Here is an 18,199-nt window from a genome sequence, read left to right on the forward strand (position 1 = left end):
ATGAAAGCAATATATTCTGACATCTGTGTGACTTAAATAACTGTGAAATTACAGTTAATGCTGAATAATATATACAGGTTTTAGAGCAATATGCATTCGTCCAGAACGTGTCATTTTCAGGGAAGGCATTGTTTTAATTAGCAAGACAATGCCACTCGGCATTCTGCATGGATTATAATGCCATTGTCCCATAGTAAAAGAGAGGTGCTAAACTAGTGCATTATGAAATAAAAATACTATAATAAAGGCCCAAACTGCTGAGCATCTGAAATAAATATCAAACAGGAACTGGAAAACTACAGGAACTGGTCTCTTCAGTTCCCAAACGTTTGTAGACAGTTTGTAAAAGGGGAGGTGAAGCAACACCGTGCCACGAATGTGTCCCTGTCCTAACATTGTCCTAACATCCTAAAATGTGGTCTGTATTTACCTATAATTTTTGTGTGTAGTTTCTTTTTATGTTGTGAATAACAGAAAGTGCAGCTGCTTAACATGCTGGAAGCTCCACCAAGAGCTCTCCAGACCCCGCCATACAAGGCACCATCACTGTATTTTGAGGCTCCACTGCTGTTCTATAAGTTATTCAGCACTTAATTATTTTTGAGCTGAAACGTCTGTAATTCTGCTCAATGAGAATTAAATCCCACTGATTAGCATTGTGCAAACTGCATGTCTATACATCATCACCACATTGGCTTTTAACTGTGTTGGACTCAGTCCTGGAATTATGCACTGAGCTACTCAGCTTAATAAAGCAAACACGTAATAAGAAAAAAAAGAAAAAGAAAAAGAAAAGCAATAGTACCTTTAAATGACACATTTAAACACATACAAGGTTTTATCCTATGTCTTCAGATGACTTTGTGGAGTTGTCATAAAGATTAATTTGTGCTGTAGGCATCATAACCAATGAGTTTTATTACATATAATATATGATTTTTTTTTTAATAAACTAAAAAATGACCACTGCTGCTTATGAACTGCATATAACAGTTTCAGTGTTTCCAATATTTAGAACTCAAATTTTAGAACAACAAAATTTGATTGGATGGACCAATTTTTAAATAATGATAATCTACAGATTAGTGTACAAGTAGTCTGAATCACATCCAAATAAAGCATAGGTGGTGTTGTATTCCAGGGTAAAGTGCCCAACTTACTGCACCCTCCAAGAATGCAACAGGAAAAAAGGAAATAATAATATCCTGAGCTCATAGACTGGGAACATTCCTGAAGTCAACTAGTAAAAAATCAATCATGACGGCTACATGCTTGATTAAATAAGGATTGGGATAATTGTTACATTACCACATAACTTACAAGCCACTTAACTTAGTCATAAGTGAAAGCAGTAGAGTATTAACAGTGGAGCATTACATAAAGAAATCCTTTAACTCGTTCCAAGGTCTGATAATGAGAACAGCTGAAAACATTGCATGTTAGACAGATCTATGTATGCAGCATTTAAAATTTCTGCGCTAAAAAAACTTCTGGCTCAAATCAAAGTGTAATTTATTTCAATAATACACTAGAAATGAAAGTAATATTCATAAGAACCCCAATACGTGAGGTTACATATGAACATGCACATTCTCATGAAATCCAGTTTATCATGTATCAATCCAGCTTTTTTGACATGAATGTGTTAAAAATTGAATGGGTTAAAAAAATGCATTAGCAAAATATTTTTATTAATGTAGTTTACTTTTGAATTTTCAGATCAAAACTTTGGAAAGCTGTGTTCCCGGATTTCAATCATTTGAGACAGTGTAAATGGCAGCTGGCATTTTAAAAGAAAAAAAAGAAACAATATAGAAAAATAAAAAGATAAAATGTTTTGTTCAGACTGCACTGATGTATATTTTCACTCACATGTCACTGCCACTGACTGCATGCAGGAGGTACACATATGCAGATGAAATAAAATGCACTCAGTCTGATTTATTGCATAATTAGAGCCCAGTATTTGCAGTGGCTCTTGGCCAGAAGGGTGTGTGTACTTATGTGTAGGTTAAATGGCACTGCACAATATTAAGAATGTTTAGTGAAGCTGGCCATGTTTCAGGGACGGTTCAAGCGTATTTTGGCCATGAACAGAAGGCTCTGGTCTAGTCCACATGAGTCTTTCTCCATATACTTCTACATACTTACAGCTGTTGAAGGAGCTGTAGTCAAAATTAATTCTCAAAATATTACTCCCTTCAGTTACAGGCTAATTTTTTATTAATGACAATATACAATAGTTAGTTCTCAATGGGTTAATCAAATGGGTTGAAACTGTTCTACCTATTATACTGGTAACAGGATAACAGGAACTTTCTTACATTATACCTGAATCATTACTACATAAAGGCATGAAGGCAATATGAAAAACATATTTAAAACAGTGATCAGGGTCTCTATGCCTGACCTTTATTTCTTCCATTATTCCACATCAATGTCTAAATATAATAGAATGCACATACTCTATACAGATAAATAGACATTTTTCTGTTATTTTGCTGCTCATAGCACCACCATGCCAGCAAGCTTACTTACAATCCCTTGCTGGATGCCTCTCATGTACAAAAAGTCTAGACAGGAGTGACTCAGGATGCGGTGAATGTTATGCTTGGTGATATTCCTTGTACTGTTTCCAGCATGGTGTTTCTGGGCTTTTTCACAGTGAGAGTGGTGTGAAATAACAGCAGGCGTGAACTAGATTGCTGGGTCAGCAACACAGAGCTGAGTGTGCAGGACACTGCAACAGCATCCAGTCCAACTCAATGCACTATAACTACAGGGAAAAGACAGACTAATGAAGTCTTGCCATGGTCCATTAGGAACAATAAGTGAGTCTGACAGCACTCTCTCTCTCTCTGGTCTCACTGGACACCATTCGACACTCTCCGGTTTATCAACGTTATCAGGACAATTTTCCCCACATTCCAACCCATCCAGTTATGAAAATCTCTTTCTAAACATTGTCTTTCAAACTCATTCAACTTGTCCCTATATGCCCTTCCCTCCCATTCTTTATCTTGATTATGCTGAGATTTGAGAAGAAGACTGGTTTGTTATAGGGTTTGCTGGTCCACTGTAAGCAGTAGATATGTTTGGCTTGTATTCACGTTAAGGTTTTTTCAGTAAGCAGGGTGCGGCTCACGTACATGTTCAGAAACCCTCAATGAGCGTGCTGCCCTTTGCTTCGCCCCAGTCTCTCCACAAGCTTTCTTTACTTTGGCTCTTGTCATGCAAACTAGAGATCTGTTGTGCTCAACACATTTTTCCAGAAAATCTAAGGTCAAATGGATCAGATCCCAATTCCTCTGCATTCTATTGGCATTTCTCTTACAGTGTCAGAAGGGAGTCACTATGATTTCCCAAAAATTGTACAAAATTCTAACACTTAAATGTAAACATGGTTATTCAGAGTGGTTTGATGTAAAATGTTTCATTGTTGAAAAACAATTACACAATGGTGGTGGTAGGGATCAAAGTTGGTGATGTCTATACCATTAATTGGTGGAATATTAAATGAATGTTTAGGTCAACTCCACTGCCCATACTGAAGCCACTGGACATTCATATTCAGTAAAGTAAAAAAAAAAAAACTACAGTGCTTCAGAAGTGTTTTTGATTATGAATTGAGTAAAAATGTATCATCAATATGGAAAACTATAATTACTAAAGTTAAAGGTAATACTAAAAACAAAAGCAATGGCTGACCTCTGCAGTTACTGTCCATTAGCTCAAAGCCTATGAAGCAGTCACAATGGTAGGAGCCTGCTGTGTTTATACAGTCTCCATTCTGACACACAGCCATGTCCTCACATTCATTAAGGTCTGCAGGGACAGAAGAAACAAAACAATAAACAAATCTCTCAGGGCTGTAGATTTAATACTTAAGCAAGTTTACAATTGTAAATAAAGAATAAGCATAATCAGAATTAATACTTATTAGACATACTAATTTATGCAACAAGATTTGATCAAAGTCAGAAAATGCACAGACCCACAATAACATAATGACTGCCTTATTGTTTCTACACTGACTGTCCATTCTCTCAGCCCCACTGACCATACAAGAGCACTTTGTAGTTCTCCAATTACAGAGTGAAGTTTGTGTGTGTCTCTGCTTCAATGGTCTGGATACCTAAATGTATGATTAGACATGATTTGGCTGGTGAATAATTCTCAGCTATGCTGGTATGGGTGGATCAGACACAGCAGTCCTACTGGGGTTTTTAAACCCCTAAGTGTCACTCAAAAAAATCAAAATCAAAAAAATAAAAAGAATTCAAATAGTCAATCAAAAAAAAAAAAAAATCCAGCCAATTGCGTCCAGTGTCCACTGATGAAGGACTAGAGGACGACCGACACAAACTGTGCAACAAATGATGAGCTACTATCTCTGACTTATCTACAAGGTGGACCAATGAGTTGGGTGTGTCTAACAGAGTTGAAATCTCCAGCAACACTGTTGTGTCTGATCCACTATTACCAACACAACACACACACTAAGAGACCACCACCACATCAGAGTCCCTGCAGCATTGAGAATGATCCATCAACCAAATAATAAATGCTGTGTGAAGTTTTTTTTTCTGGATCCTGAACACTGCAGAACAGTCTGAAAGTGGGCAAAAAAATCATGCAGAGCAACAGACAACTACAGTTTTTAACTGTAAATATACAAAATATTCCTTTATGGTCAGCAGTGCTACAAGGAAAAACAGTGAGTGCTGAAAAATGGTGATCATAATGTTATACCTGATCAGTTTATGTTACATGCATTTTGTCATTTTCCAACATCAATTAAATGTGAAGACACATGACCACAGAATGTACAGCTTGGTAAGTAGCCATTATATTCTTATTCATTTACATTATTAATTTATTCTTTTATTATCTGTAACCGTTTTTCCAGTTCATGGTCGCAGTGCATCCAGAGCCTACACAGAATCAGTCACACCACACCAGTCCTTCGCAGGGCAACACACACACACAAAACTACGAAATACACACACACACACACACACACACACACACACACACTTTTGAGTTGCCAATCCACCTACCAACATGTGTTTTTGGACTGTGGGAGGAAACCGGAGCATCCGGAGGAAACCCACGCAGACACAGGGAGAACACACCACACTCCTCACAGACAGTGACACGGAGGAAACCCACGCAAACACAGGGAGAACACACTACACTCCTCACAGACAGTCACCCGGAGGAAACCCACGCAGACACAGAGAGAAGCCCACGCAGACACCTCTGTGACGCCCCAAATTACATTATATACTTATTAAATTATATGCTTTGTAATGATGGCCTATAGTGTATTTTTATTTGAAAAAATATAACGTAATATATGCAAGCACACAGCCATCTACCTTCACATGTTTGTCGATCAGCTGAGAGCCTGTATCCAGGGTCACAAGTGATACAGGAGTAAGAGCCCTTAGTATTTCTACAGCCAGACAGACGTGGGCACACATCTAGAGATAGGCATTCATCAATGTCTGAAACACAAAGTCAAACAAAGCATGGGGTCAAAAAACATCAAAAGATCAAAACTGGTCAAAGAAAGAAACCTTGGTGGTCTTGTGTCTCATGCTGTACAGTGTCGGCCTACACCAAGATTCAATAATTCACTTAGATACCATCAATACCTCCTCACTTTTCAATCACAAAGCAAGTCAATTCTATGCCCACTTTCAAATGCAGATGAAAAGGCCTGTAACTATCAGCCGATTACCGAACAAAACGGACTGCATACCACAGGGACTTAGCTCAAGTCTGTTAGTCTGCACGTAGGCTGCACTGAGGGGGCTCCTGCATTATTAAACTGCACTGACAGAGTTGTTGATGAGGAGGAGGCGAGAGATAAGGTATGTAGGCAAGGGAACTCCATCCAAAACAGCAAGCTATTACAGGTGCTTCATAATGACTGTATCAACAAACACTCAGAGCACAGGCCTGATATGAAAGCAGGAAATTCCTTCAACTGGCACTGATCAGCCATCTGCACACTCACTGCTTGGGATACACAATATCATTGACTGTGTGCGTGTGTGTGTGTGTGCGCGCGTGCACTGGACAGGTAGAAGCGGGAAGTTGGCGATTCATTCCATATAAATCTGTTAATATTTATATAATGACTAGAGATGTTGAACAACACATCAGAAAATTTCACAATTATGTTCTTGTGACAGTTCAATGACTAAAGCACAAAAAATGGTATCCTAGTACTTACAGAATGTTGTTCAGCAAATACAGTACTCTGCAAATATTAGACCACATTTCATCTGTTCATTGATTACATTTTCAGGTTTGGGTTGTGTGTGACCAGTCCATTGCACAAGTTTCATTAATCTTTTCAGAGCCATACCTGAGTATTCTTTTCATTGTCAAAGGATGAATAGAAACATTTCTGAATTGTCCATGTGATTATGAGTCTTTTGGTCTTATCAACTGTTGCAGAGTTGTTAATTCTATTATATGTATAATTTCTTGATCTGTTTTTGGGTGGTTTTCAATGATTGGCTGATTTTTACATTGTAAAAGTTTGTCACTGATTACTTTAGTGTCAGCCTTTGTTTCAATGTACCAAAGCACCTGTGTCACTGTGGGCTGTTCATTTACAGTCAAACCTGGGTCAGAATCCTCAAACATCTCAAAGTTTCTGCACAGTTGGCTGGGAACCCACTAGTTAGCACGCATTCATCCAATTCTGGGCAAGATGGCAGATGTTTGTAGGAAAATTGATTGGGTAAATATTTATTCTGAGAGAAAATTCATAAATGACATTAATATACAAGATGGATAGATAAAGTGCAGGGGGAAAAATATCTGATACACTGACATTGAACACCAGACCTTTGAGTGAGAAATGGAAAGAAGAGCCAGATGTGGTAATTAATCATGAGTGAAATGCTGGAACAATATCTGCACAGACAATAGATAGATAGACTGTGATGTAAAAGTCAGACCAGACGGTACAGATGCCAGATGAAACAAATCACTGGATACAATCAGTGATCAATCATGCAAAGTCACATCAAGCAAAGCATAACCAGTACCTGTAGCACATCTCCTTTTGATACTGAGTAGGAAGAAAATCAAATGGCTGTAGTGTTTGTTCCAACAAATTGGCACCGATGCAACGAGTTGCACAATTCAGATTTTTTTTTTCATTAAACTATGCAGCTGAGTGTGGAATTCATAGAACATTCATGCTGAAATGTTTCAGCAACTGTGATTAGAAGCCAAAGGCGTTTACCAATACATTTGGCTGAGACATATTGATACTAGTCCTAAAATTACACAACCAGGCATGACTGTCCATAGAAAATACTTACACAGTCAGTTTCCCTCACAGAGATTAGGACCAGTCTGGAACCATGCATTATTAATGGAGATTCAGTAGAGCCCCAACTGAGTCCAGAATTAGTCTTAGACCCTGTAGGGGAAACCGACTCATAGAGTCCTAGCCTAAGACATGGCCTTAAAAAGTGGATTTTGACTCATGAAATAAACCATTTTTATACAACTAAACCAGGCTTATTTTGCAAATACAGAGAAATGTAGAGAGATTAATGCTACGCAGAGTACTAAATTATGATATCCTGAAGCTCTCTGCCTGACACAATGATATTAGTCCATTCATTATACCAGCTGGACTCATAACCTGGCATCTTTTCCCTGATATTGAAGAGCACATTATTTGTGGTCACAACTGTAATCTCATTTGAATTGGATATATCACACAGTCAGAGTTGACTTCATCTGTTTTTGCGGTCAGAGTCATTTTTTAGTCCATCTGTCTGCTTAATGCTGCCAGCAGCCTCCGAAGGCAAAAGTGAGGTGATATCTGAATATAGCATCTTAGCTCAGACGAGTCTTACATTGGCCAATACTTCATATTTCCTGAAACCACACTTGGTGGAGTCTTGTCAGGAGTTCAGTGATATAGTATCATATAAAAAACTATCACTCAGAAGTGGGTGACATGGAACCAGGTCCCAACATCTCACCAAACCTTTCTCTGAATCTCATATCCTACATTTCCTTATTATTACTCTATTTTTGGTGCCAACATCTCAAGAGTGTCTGAATTCTAAGCACACAGTCTTACTCCCCACGGAGTCATTATATGTTAGTCATAAATCACTATGCTGTGATTTGTGGACAACATATACCACCATAGATGGAGTACACCAAAGAGCATTACATGATGCCTGACTAGAAAATATGTGGTTAAAATACAGCAGATCAAAACTTGCAATTTATGGCTAAATGAATATTAGGTACGAGGTATTCTGTTTTCAAATAATACTATGCTGGATATTAGATATAAGACAATCCTACTGCTCATAGCATGGAAAACTCTGTGTAAAAATAGGAATTTCAAAACTGGAGTTAAAGTTATGAAAATTGGACTTCAAACAGAAAATTAAGAAATCAAGCTTGACTGTAGCTTTACATTGGAACATATCCAAGCATGTTTCTGTTCTTCCTCTCATTTAATCAATACTGTATTTGAAAAAAAATAATTATATCAGAAGCATTATAGTGTCTGCAAGCTATGTTTCTTCGCACACTGGTTTACATTTAATGTTCTATGAAAGACGAACATTGCATTGAAAGTAGTGAACAATTAAATGCATGGATTTGCTGTTAATTTCACCCTCTTGTCACTGTTTCAAGATGTTTACCTTCACAGTGGCTCCCATCATCTGATATTCTGTACCCAGGACCACATACAGTGCAAGTGTACGAACCCTCAGTGTTAATACAGCTTCCTTGGGGACAGGTAGTTGGTAAAGCACACTCATTAATATCTGCAGAAAGGAACAAATAATAAAGATTAGAATGTAGCATAAACCACTATGACAGTTAATCACAAAAAAATCTGCCTAATCAACAGCTGAACTTTGAACTGATACTTTTATATTAATAAGGATAAGGAATACTGGCAATAGCCTTGAAAGTCTTCTCATTAGTAGTGTATTGTACTGAAATGGAACTGTCAGACAAGAGTAATCAGTGGTGTCTGCCTCTCATTTCTGCAGAGTGTACTGTGTGTTTCTATGCCTTGTACACTCTCAGAAAAAAATTTAACTGTGGTGACATTTATATAGGGAACACAAGCCTAGTTTTGCTGGACTGCCATTAGCCATATAACCATTGGCACAGGAAACAGGAAAAGCCCAAAATACATCCCCTTCTCATTGGAAGGTCCGGAGAAGCTTTGGTGCTTCATATTAATGTCTTTGTTTACATGTGTTTTTTATTATGTGATTGTCTTGTACAAGGGCGACATGGTGGAATAGCAGGTAGTGTCAAAGTCACATAGCTACATAGAGTTTTATAAATGCCACAAAATACCTCCCCACCACTTCCCTTTACAATATTTCAAACAAAGACACACTGTCACATGAAATAAGACAAATTCAGCTGTCCTCCTCTATCGGTTCTCCTCCAACGCTGAGACACAGCTCTGGCCAATGTGCATGGTATCTCACAGCCCCAGAAAAACACACAAAGCATGTTCTTGCCTTATATCCTATTATTTAGTTATATGAAACTTTGTAAATGACCCCATCCAGCTCCACTGGGTAATAAAGCTGTTTGAGGCTCTGAGCTCCTTCTTGAGTGCCTGAACCTCGATATGCCCATGGACGATGCCCATGGTTTGTGCTGAAGATCCTACCCTTTTTTGGTTCGAGTTGGGAATTCATTTTTCTGTTTCGTGAACCAGTTCATGTGGGTGGAAACATGCCGAAAGGTTCAAAATTTAGCTCATAACTTGGAACCGTTCCGATTCCTCGTCGGTGGAAAAGCGCTACGTGAAATATGGCTGAACTAACAACGGACGGTGTAGTAGTGCCACCTTATTTTCTCTCTGTGAAATATGGCTGAACTAACAGCAGAAGGTGAAATAACACTGCTACTTGCACATGCGCGTTTCAACATTAGGAGTCAGTCTGTCAGTCAGCAAGAGAAAATGCCTCTTCTAGGCCAGCACAGTAGGCGGTCTGGCAATAATTGTACCATATTCTATATTCATTGAAAGCTGTGTCCATTTCTTACACCCCATTTCCTTTCTTATATTATGATCTACTTTATTTTACACAGTTTTCTAATGAAATCTTACAAACATTCACCTCTCCTTCTGGAGAAGAGTATGTAATGTACCTTTAGGGAAGAAAACTGAACTGTGACTTTAAAGGCACATTTAAACTGTTTGTACCTTTAGGAACAATACTGTACCTGTACTGCACCTATTTTTCTGAGAGTGTAGAGGTAAATATGGGGAGCTGAAGTCAATAAAGATACAATACTAGAGACCTCAAATTCTTTTCATGTGCTGCATTTCTATGCCGTGTTGGAAATATTTTTCCTACTGGAATAGCCAAGAAAATAAGCCTATTGTGCTGCAGCTTGAGCTTTCATGTCATTGATATGTATCCCCAAAAATGTTTTAATTCTAATGTGATTGAGTGAATAATTAATTAAGTTGAGAGGCAGGTGTAGACACCTGGAACGTTTAGGGTCTTTTTTAGTTTAGTGTGAGGTATGTCATTATTCAGGTGTGAGCCTTTAAAGATCATTTCTAAAGAGAAAATAACCATCCATTTTAATCTAATGCTCTTGAGTGGCATATTATATCACATACCTTCACATCTCTCTCCATCTGCTGAGACTCTATACCCTGTGGGGCAGTCTACACAGGAGAATGAGCCCTCTGAGTTCAAACAGATGCCATTTGGGCATGTAGACAATGAGAGACACTCATTAACATCTGTCAGAATAAAACATTTTTAAAAATTAGACACTTATTAAAACCTGTGAGAATATGAGGAAATACAGACTTGCTAGGTTTGAGTGACTCACCCTCACACCTCTGCCTGTCCTCAGAGAGAATGTATCCCATTTCACAATGGGTGCATGTAAAAGAGCCCACAGTATTAACACACACACCCTCCACACACAGGGTGAGATGAGCACACTCATCAACATCTGTAGAGAGACAGTACAATTGAAACGATGACTGGTGGGAGTATACCTGTACTGTTAAAATTCAATATAACTGTATCTTTTAAGCATAGTGCTGTGAAAATATATGCACGTGTGAACCATTTAAAGGTGGACTTGCTTCTGTGCTCTGTGTACTGTTGTCTTTATTCATAACACAACAGTGGCTGAGCTCACAATCACAGTCACTTTACGAATCACACACAAATAATAAATGTTTGTGTGTCCATAAACTCACAAGCTGAGGAAACTTAAAATAGTTCTAACACTTAGTGTATGTGTTCCTTTGGAACAGTTCTCTACACTGAGCACTGGAGTGTTGGCTCTGTCAGGTGGACATTTATTTCAGCATATAAACACTTATGTACATACCCTCACAGGCTTTGCCATCAAGGCTGTTTTGGTAACCTGTGTTGCAGTTGCACCTGTGGGAGCCTGGTAGATTAACACATTTCCCATGGGGGCACACATCTGGGTGCAGGCACTCATTCACATCTAGAAGGAACACTAGTCTGAAAATTATCTGTAGCAACACTGTGTAAGTATGTACATCGATGTGTTCCTGATATGTATACCTTGGCATCTGTTGCTGTTCGGTGTTGTTTGGTATCCATGGTTGCAGGTACAAATGAAGGAGCCCTCTGTGTTCACACACCGACCATTGGCACACACACCTGCTGTCTGACACTCGTTAATGTCTGAAACGGAAAAAAGAACGAAGAGCTTGAACAGCAAAAAGTCAAAATAGGTATGTGTTTATGTGTGAAAGGAAGTTAGTTTCAGGAAAAGAAAAATTGTCCGAGTTTGACAAGTAAGACAAATACATTCTAAAGCAAAATGCGCAAAAGACCCTCCCCCCACAGTGCAACTACATAAAAACAAGACATTTCAACAGTCACGTCATGAGAAATAAATGTTTTCTGTAAAATCTGACAGGCCATAAACACCAAGTTCATATTTCAAAATGTCCAGCATTGGCCAAGCCTGACTGCTGCATTTCTGTGTTAGTCCAGCATCTCCTATGATCTTCGAGCAGGGTAAGAGACGGTGAACATGGAGGACCTCTGTGGTGAAATGCACACAAGCAAAGCTTTGTGTTTGCTGCTACTGCATCTGCCAAATGCCTGTCAGTGTCCCTCAAAGCTTTGTTTCTGCAATCTCCTGTTATTTCTCAAAGTCCTCCCTGATAAGGCCTGAAAGGAAAGCTGGGCTGTTTTCCATATCACGCCACCAATTAGCCTTATCCGCCTTCCAGCCAATTGGCCACTAACTACTGTGCTACAGGCAATTGACTGAGGCAATGGCTGGGGAAAGGAACATTATTTACATAGTCCTTTCAGGCAGTTAGAGGACCTGCCTCGTTTGGTTGACCTCATCTGCATGAAGGATGGCCATTCAGTGTAAGAGTTGGGAACTTTAGGTGAACCCACCTCAGCTGGCCTTTTCTTCCTGCTCTCTCTAAACAGTGAACACCTCATACAACATACGCTGCTCTGAACTTTGTTATTATATACTTTGTTATACTAGTTATCCATCAATGAGCACACTTAATATGTATATAATTATTAGTAGTAATTATTATTTTATTTATTATCTAGCATGTCAAACCATTGCCTTTATTATTACAGTTATATGATTTTTGTTTTCTCTTTCTCTGCTGAGACACTTTATTTCACCTCCAAAGTTCTGTCCACAAAGTCTAAGTAAATCATTTGGTGATGTTGAGGTCTGGGTTTTGGGGCGGTCAGTCAAGTCCTCTGATCACAGCAACAGCTTATTTGTCTGTTGTGCAATTTAATGTTTATTTCCTATTCTCTGAGGATCTCTGCGTTCTAAACTCCATTCTAAACTTTTTTCACTTTGACTACTTTTAGTTACCATTCCTTATGCAAAGAGCTTATATTATGTGATATCTAATCAGAAAACACATAAGAATTGAATAACTACACCTAAACATAGTTCTGACTAAAGTAATGAGGAGTGGTCTCTGACCTTTGCACAGGACTGTAAATCAAGAGTTATTATTGTCATTTTACCTAAGCATTCACACATCACAATGGACTGATTGAAATTGGTTTAAATTACATCTGTTTGACTGAATAAACATAATGAGTTACACATTGAATTATATTGACATTAGATTTACATTCTGTATCAACAGATTCTTCTGTACGCCTGGCTTGTATGTGTAAAACTTTGTCAAAATACACGAAAAATGAAAAGGATGTTTTATCTTACCGCAAAACATGTGCAATACAACAATACAAAGTTAATTTTGATGACAATGTTTATCAGTTAATTTGTCTGCTTCAATGTGTTTTAAACTGAACATAACTAGAAACGTAAGATTGGCACGATAAGAGGTCTAATTCTTTTTGTGAAGAAATAAATAAAGATATCGTGGCATGCCTAACCACCTGTCAAGGCACTTATGAAAACCACCAATTTAAAATGATCCTAATCTTGCCTATTCCTGTTTCAAACACTGACAAAGTTATGCCAAAACAGTAAAAGTTACTTGAGCTTTATTGAAATCAAGAAGGGCTTTGTGTTGAAACACACACACACTTGCACGTAGCGTGAGACCTCAGGACCCGTTGACTTTGTGAAAGTTAGGTAAAGAGTCTCAGCAGTACCAGGAGAAAAAGGCTCTCTTTGTATCACAGGTCCAGAGTAATTCATTTTAATGAAGTGGCACATCCTGTAAGGCATTCATTGCCAAATGCCTGTAGAATGCCTTCATCAGAGCAACAACTACTGGCGCCCAGTGATTGATTGGGTTTTATATCTTTAATTCAGTGGAGCACTGCTCTTTGCCCTGGTCTTGAAAAGTACTGCATCATCTCTCTCCTCTAGATGAGCTGGTGAGTGAGCCATATACAATAATAATATGGCCACATTGCACAACACATGTGGAAGAGCACATGTTGCCTAAAGGTAACAGCAAGCGCCTGTTCTCTGACATAAACTCAGGGGTAAAACATTAAGACAAGGAACTCTGATAATAGTAATTGTAATTTAAACAGCCATGAATAATATCTTCAGTAAAAGTGGAAAAATAGATGGATGCATGGATGGATAGATACATTTTTTCTACTTTTTTTTCCTTTTACTTTTATTTCCTTTCCTTATCAATGTTTTCCTAACAGCTACATGTTCTTTCAGACCCATAGTTTTAAGATGGACAAAAATACAGAAACAATTTCAGATCTGAAGTGTTTGACTTGATTTTCTGCTGTATCTCAGATCTTTCTAAGTTTCCTTATGGTTTCTCTTATGACTAATATCCTCAGAGATATCTCCGGCAAAACGTTTAATTCTACTTGGCCATTGTGAAAGTTATTTTGACCAGAACCTAATAAATGTATATAAACAAAAATGGTTCTGATTCTTGCTGAAATATATACAGAATGGATTATATCATAATATTTCTATTCACACATTTGCTTTTTTTTTTAAAATGTGGAATTCTTTTCTTTTGAATATTTGCAGAATGCACACATTTGTACAAGTTTTCTCCCTGAGAAACCCTTACAAAATTACAATACCACAATTATATCATGGTCTTTTAAACTGTATCATATACTGAGCTCAGTGAAAACCATGCTTAGGGGAGTAATATGCAATCTGATGACCTCTTGCCTAAGCGCTGTATCTATGTCCTCCCTTTCTGTCCTTGAATCGAGAAGCTCTAATAAAGAGCCTTTCCCCAGGGCTTAGCCGCAGTGGCCAGAACCATCCAAAAATAATATTCTGTTTGTTCAAGGCTGTGGCCAAGGCAAAATATTTTGACTCTCCCAAATTGAAGTATTTCAAACAATCTTTTACAGCAGCAAAAGATCCGCAATAACAAGTCAATGTGTTTAAAGAGAGCGGGTGTAACTCCTGGGTTTGAACTTAGACCCAAGGGAGGGGGTGAGGGATGGTTAAGAATACTTCTGCGTGGAAAATCTATTATTCAGCCCTTAAAGAAACCCTTCGATAATGTGGTTTAGCTGCTACAAATTATTACTCACAATAACTGGCCAATATAATGAGATTTACACTCCACTGCAATATGTTTCCTTTAATTTAGTAATATTTAAGATTTTTGGAAATGCCAAAGGTTAAAGAGGATCACTGAGTTTAATTTCAAATTAAAAGTCAGGACAAATTGTGCTTCACTAGTAAATTAATCATTAGAGTAAAGCCACACTGGCAAACTCGAACCATCTGCTCAGTCCACTCAAGGTCTCATGACAATGCTGCAAAACATCTAACACAGTCAACACTTTTTGAGGGGCATAAACTGTCGCCATGCCCCCTTAAGTCATCATGATGGCTGCCAAAATCAAGTCTACACTTCCAGCTTATGCCAGACTAAGGGAATATTATTATTACACAATCATAAAATTAAATTCGGCAAACACCCACTGCAGCAGTGCTACTTTCCATATGAGGCCTTGAGAGTCTCTCTCTTTCTTACCCAGACATCTCCCACTGGCAGGCCTGAAGCCCGGGCCACATGCTTGGCACTGGAACGAGCCCTGGGTGTTCAGACATATACCCCCAGGACAGACACTGGGGCTCTTGCACTCGTCAATATCTATAAAAGAGAGCAAGGAAACGAGGGAAATTCCAATTGAACATGAAACCATTCACATAACTCTATTAGATTAGACACAACTATTACATTACACATATATAACATGGAAACAAACAAACTTTTACGATACATGTACAGTACAAAAATGCCATCTACATCACTGACTCATATACACAATTAGAAATAACATTTTTAATTTGAAGTTCTTAAAAGACATGTTTAAGAATTTATTTAATGTCTTTAAGAATCTAATGTCTAAAGACTCAAACTTACTACACAAATTAAACCAATAAAATACCTTATTTCCTTTGGCAAAGACTGGTGAAAAATACATTTTGTCATGAAATTATTGTTGAATATCAGACAGAAAATAAAATTCATGTATACATCATGTCCTTAAATCTGAGTAAAGTACCATACAACAAACTTACAATAGCATTTCTTTCAGTGGACCATGTTTTACAGTAAAAAATTCTCTCAAATATATCTTCATTATTGTTATTCCCCACTTTCCAAATTAGTGACACTGAAAACTCAGCAAAAAATATCTGTTGTGCCCCGGGAAAAAAATACAGCGATGCAACATACCTTCACATTGTCCTTTCGGGTTTTTGGTGAAGCCGCTCTTACATTTGCATGAGAAGGAGCCCTCTGTGTTGATGCAGAGGCCATTGGGACATTTGTTGGGAATGGCACATTCGTTTATGTCTGTCAGTTGACAGGAACAATGACTTCAAAACCATACTCAGGAAGAATGCAACAGTACACAAAATAGTCTACAGTAAAAACCTACAAAACCTAAAAATAATGACAGAGACACAACTTGCCCTTAAAGTTCCCCACCTTTACTTCAAACAAAGCTTTGAAAGTTTTTCCTTTCCATGTTTGATTGACAATATAATTTTTGACAAAAAACTAGTTACTATGAATTTCCCTATCCAGCCACTCTGCTTGCTCACCTTGACAAGTCTTCCTGTTCTGTGTCATGAGTAGGCTGTAACCTGAGTAGCACTTGCAGATATAAGAGCCATGGGTGTTAATGCAATCACCTTTTCCTCCACATGGGTCATCTTCACATTCATTTATATCTGCAAACACGAAAGTAGGAACACGAACATAACATAAGTTAAATTTCCCAGTGTTCCCTTTTACTGGGGACTATTTTGACAGGATTTTTTTTTGTATGAAGAGGATGGATCATGTCAAGAGAACTGGTGTTTCTGAGGTTAAATATTAAAAAATAAGGCCATGTTACACGTGCTTTGTGTAAACTGATGATGAAAAATATTTCAGCATGTCGTAGAAAAGTTGTTTTCACTTATTTATATTCTATATGACCTTAAACAAACAGATACATACTATCTTATCTAATGGAAATACCTTAAAATATGTAAAATGAAAGACAAAAAAATTGTGTTTATGGTGATGTTGGCAGTGGACTTCAAGTCTAATTCCCAAGCTAACGACAATGCTAATGACAAACTCCGTTGACTTAAGAAAGCTAGACAGACAGTTATGGAATATTAAATTATGATTAAATTAAACATCTAAACATATTTTCTTCTCGTGAGCAGCCAGATGGTTTGTGTATTGAGCTTTTTCTTTTTGTGAATCAATGTCAGTACGTAAATCAGGTACTCACTCCCAGCTCTGTCATTATTGTCAAGATTTCTTACTCTGTGCAAATTGGTCATAAACATTACAGACATCCTGTGGTATGTCTTAACCAGATATTCCATGGAAAACAAATCCCATCTGAATGGAACTTTAGATAATGGCTTGTGTGCACTTAATACATAATCACACATAAGTGTCTTCTGTAGACTGTGGAGACAGAGAACCTTGTTCTTAGGAGCACTCTGCTTGAAACGCATTGAGATGTGTTCTATGTCCTTCTGTGTCCAAGAAGTGTTTTGCAAAAAGAAAATAATGAAATCATTGTCAAACAAATTGAACTAAAATGTATGATACTGCTCGAGCAGACATCCAATGCAACCTCTTTCTCTGGGACCTATCCAGCAGGCAGGCATTCCTTTGTGATGGACCAAGCCAGGGTTTAACTTGGATTCTGTACGCTGTATGAAATCATATATGACAGCAGTGGGGCAGCTTTTACTCCACGCTTAGACATCATGTGATAGATCAACATAAACAAGCAGATCACTTTCTCTCTGCTCAGGAATTCTCATGAACTTTTTACAGCTGCATTATATTGTGAGAATCATGGAATAATGGAATAATGGGTCAACATATAGTGGAGCACTCTTTAAAGCCATGCTAAATGTGGTACAGTGGTGTTTAAGAGTCTTACCAATGCAGGTGGTCTGCAGGCTGTTGAGTTTGTATCCTGTCTCACAGTAGCAGGTGTAGCCAGTTTGCACTGATATGCACTGGCCTGGGCCACAGATGGTGGGAATCAGGGAACACTTGTCAATGTCTGAAAGAAGCGATATAAGATGATAGAGAAAGACTGACACTAGTACACTTTCCAAGGTTTTTCAAAGCAAAATTTTATAGGGGTGGGTGTGGGGGGGATTATATATGTTTGAGTCATTTTGGAGAGAAAAAGAGTGCATCATTTATTCA

The 18,199-nt window shown here is 38.0% G+C and overlaps 1 protein-coding gene across 1 annotated transcript in view; it reads right to left on the reverse strand.

Annotated features, from left to right (window-relative positions):
• Window positions 1–18,199, reverse strand: part of LOC136693823 (latent-transforming growth factor beta-binding protein 2-like) — a 117,982-nt gene that overhangs the window by 17,959 nt on the left and 81,824 nt on the right. The window contains exons 16-26 of the mRNA XM_066667011.1: window positions 17,925–18,050; window positions 16,573–16,701; window positions 16,202–16,321; window positions 15,494–15,613; window positions 11,604–11,726; window positions 11,401–11,523; window positions 10,888–11,013; window positions 10,670–10,795; window positions 8,706–8,831; window positions 5,382–5,510; window positions 3,709–3,825 (exon numbers count right to left, since the gene is read on the reverse strand). Of these exons, the coding sequence (XP_066523108.1) occupies window positions 3,709–3,825; window positions 5,382–5,510; window positions 8,706–8,831; window positions 10,670–10,795; window positions 10,888–11,013; window positions 11,401–11,523; window positions 11,604–11,726; window positions 15,494–15,613; window positions 16,202–16,321; window positions 16,573–16,701; window positions 17,925–18,050 (1,365 nt within the window). The remainder of the gene's footprint in view (window positions 1–3,708; window positions 3,826–5,381; window positions 5,511–8,705; window positions 8,832–10,669; window positions 10,796–10,887; window positions 11,014–11,400; window positions 11,524–11,603; window positions 11,727–15,493; window positions 15,614–16,201; window positions 16,322–16,572; window positions 16,702–17,924; window positions 18,051–18,199) is intronic.

Source organism: Hoplias malabaricus, chromosome 1, assembly GCF_029633855.1.
Source record: "Hoplias malabaricus isolate fHopMal1 chromosome 1, fHopMal1.hap1, whole genome shotgun sequence".
Lineage (NCBI taxonomy): Eukaryota > Metazoa > Chordata > Actinopteri > Characiformes > Erythrinidae > Hoplias > Hoplias malabaricus.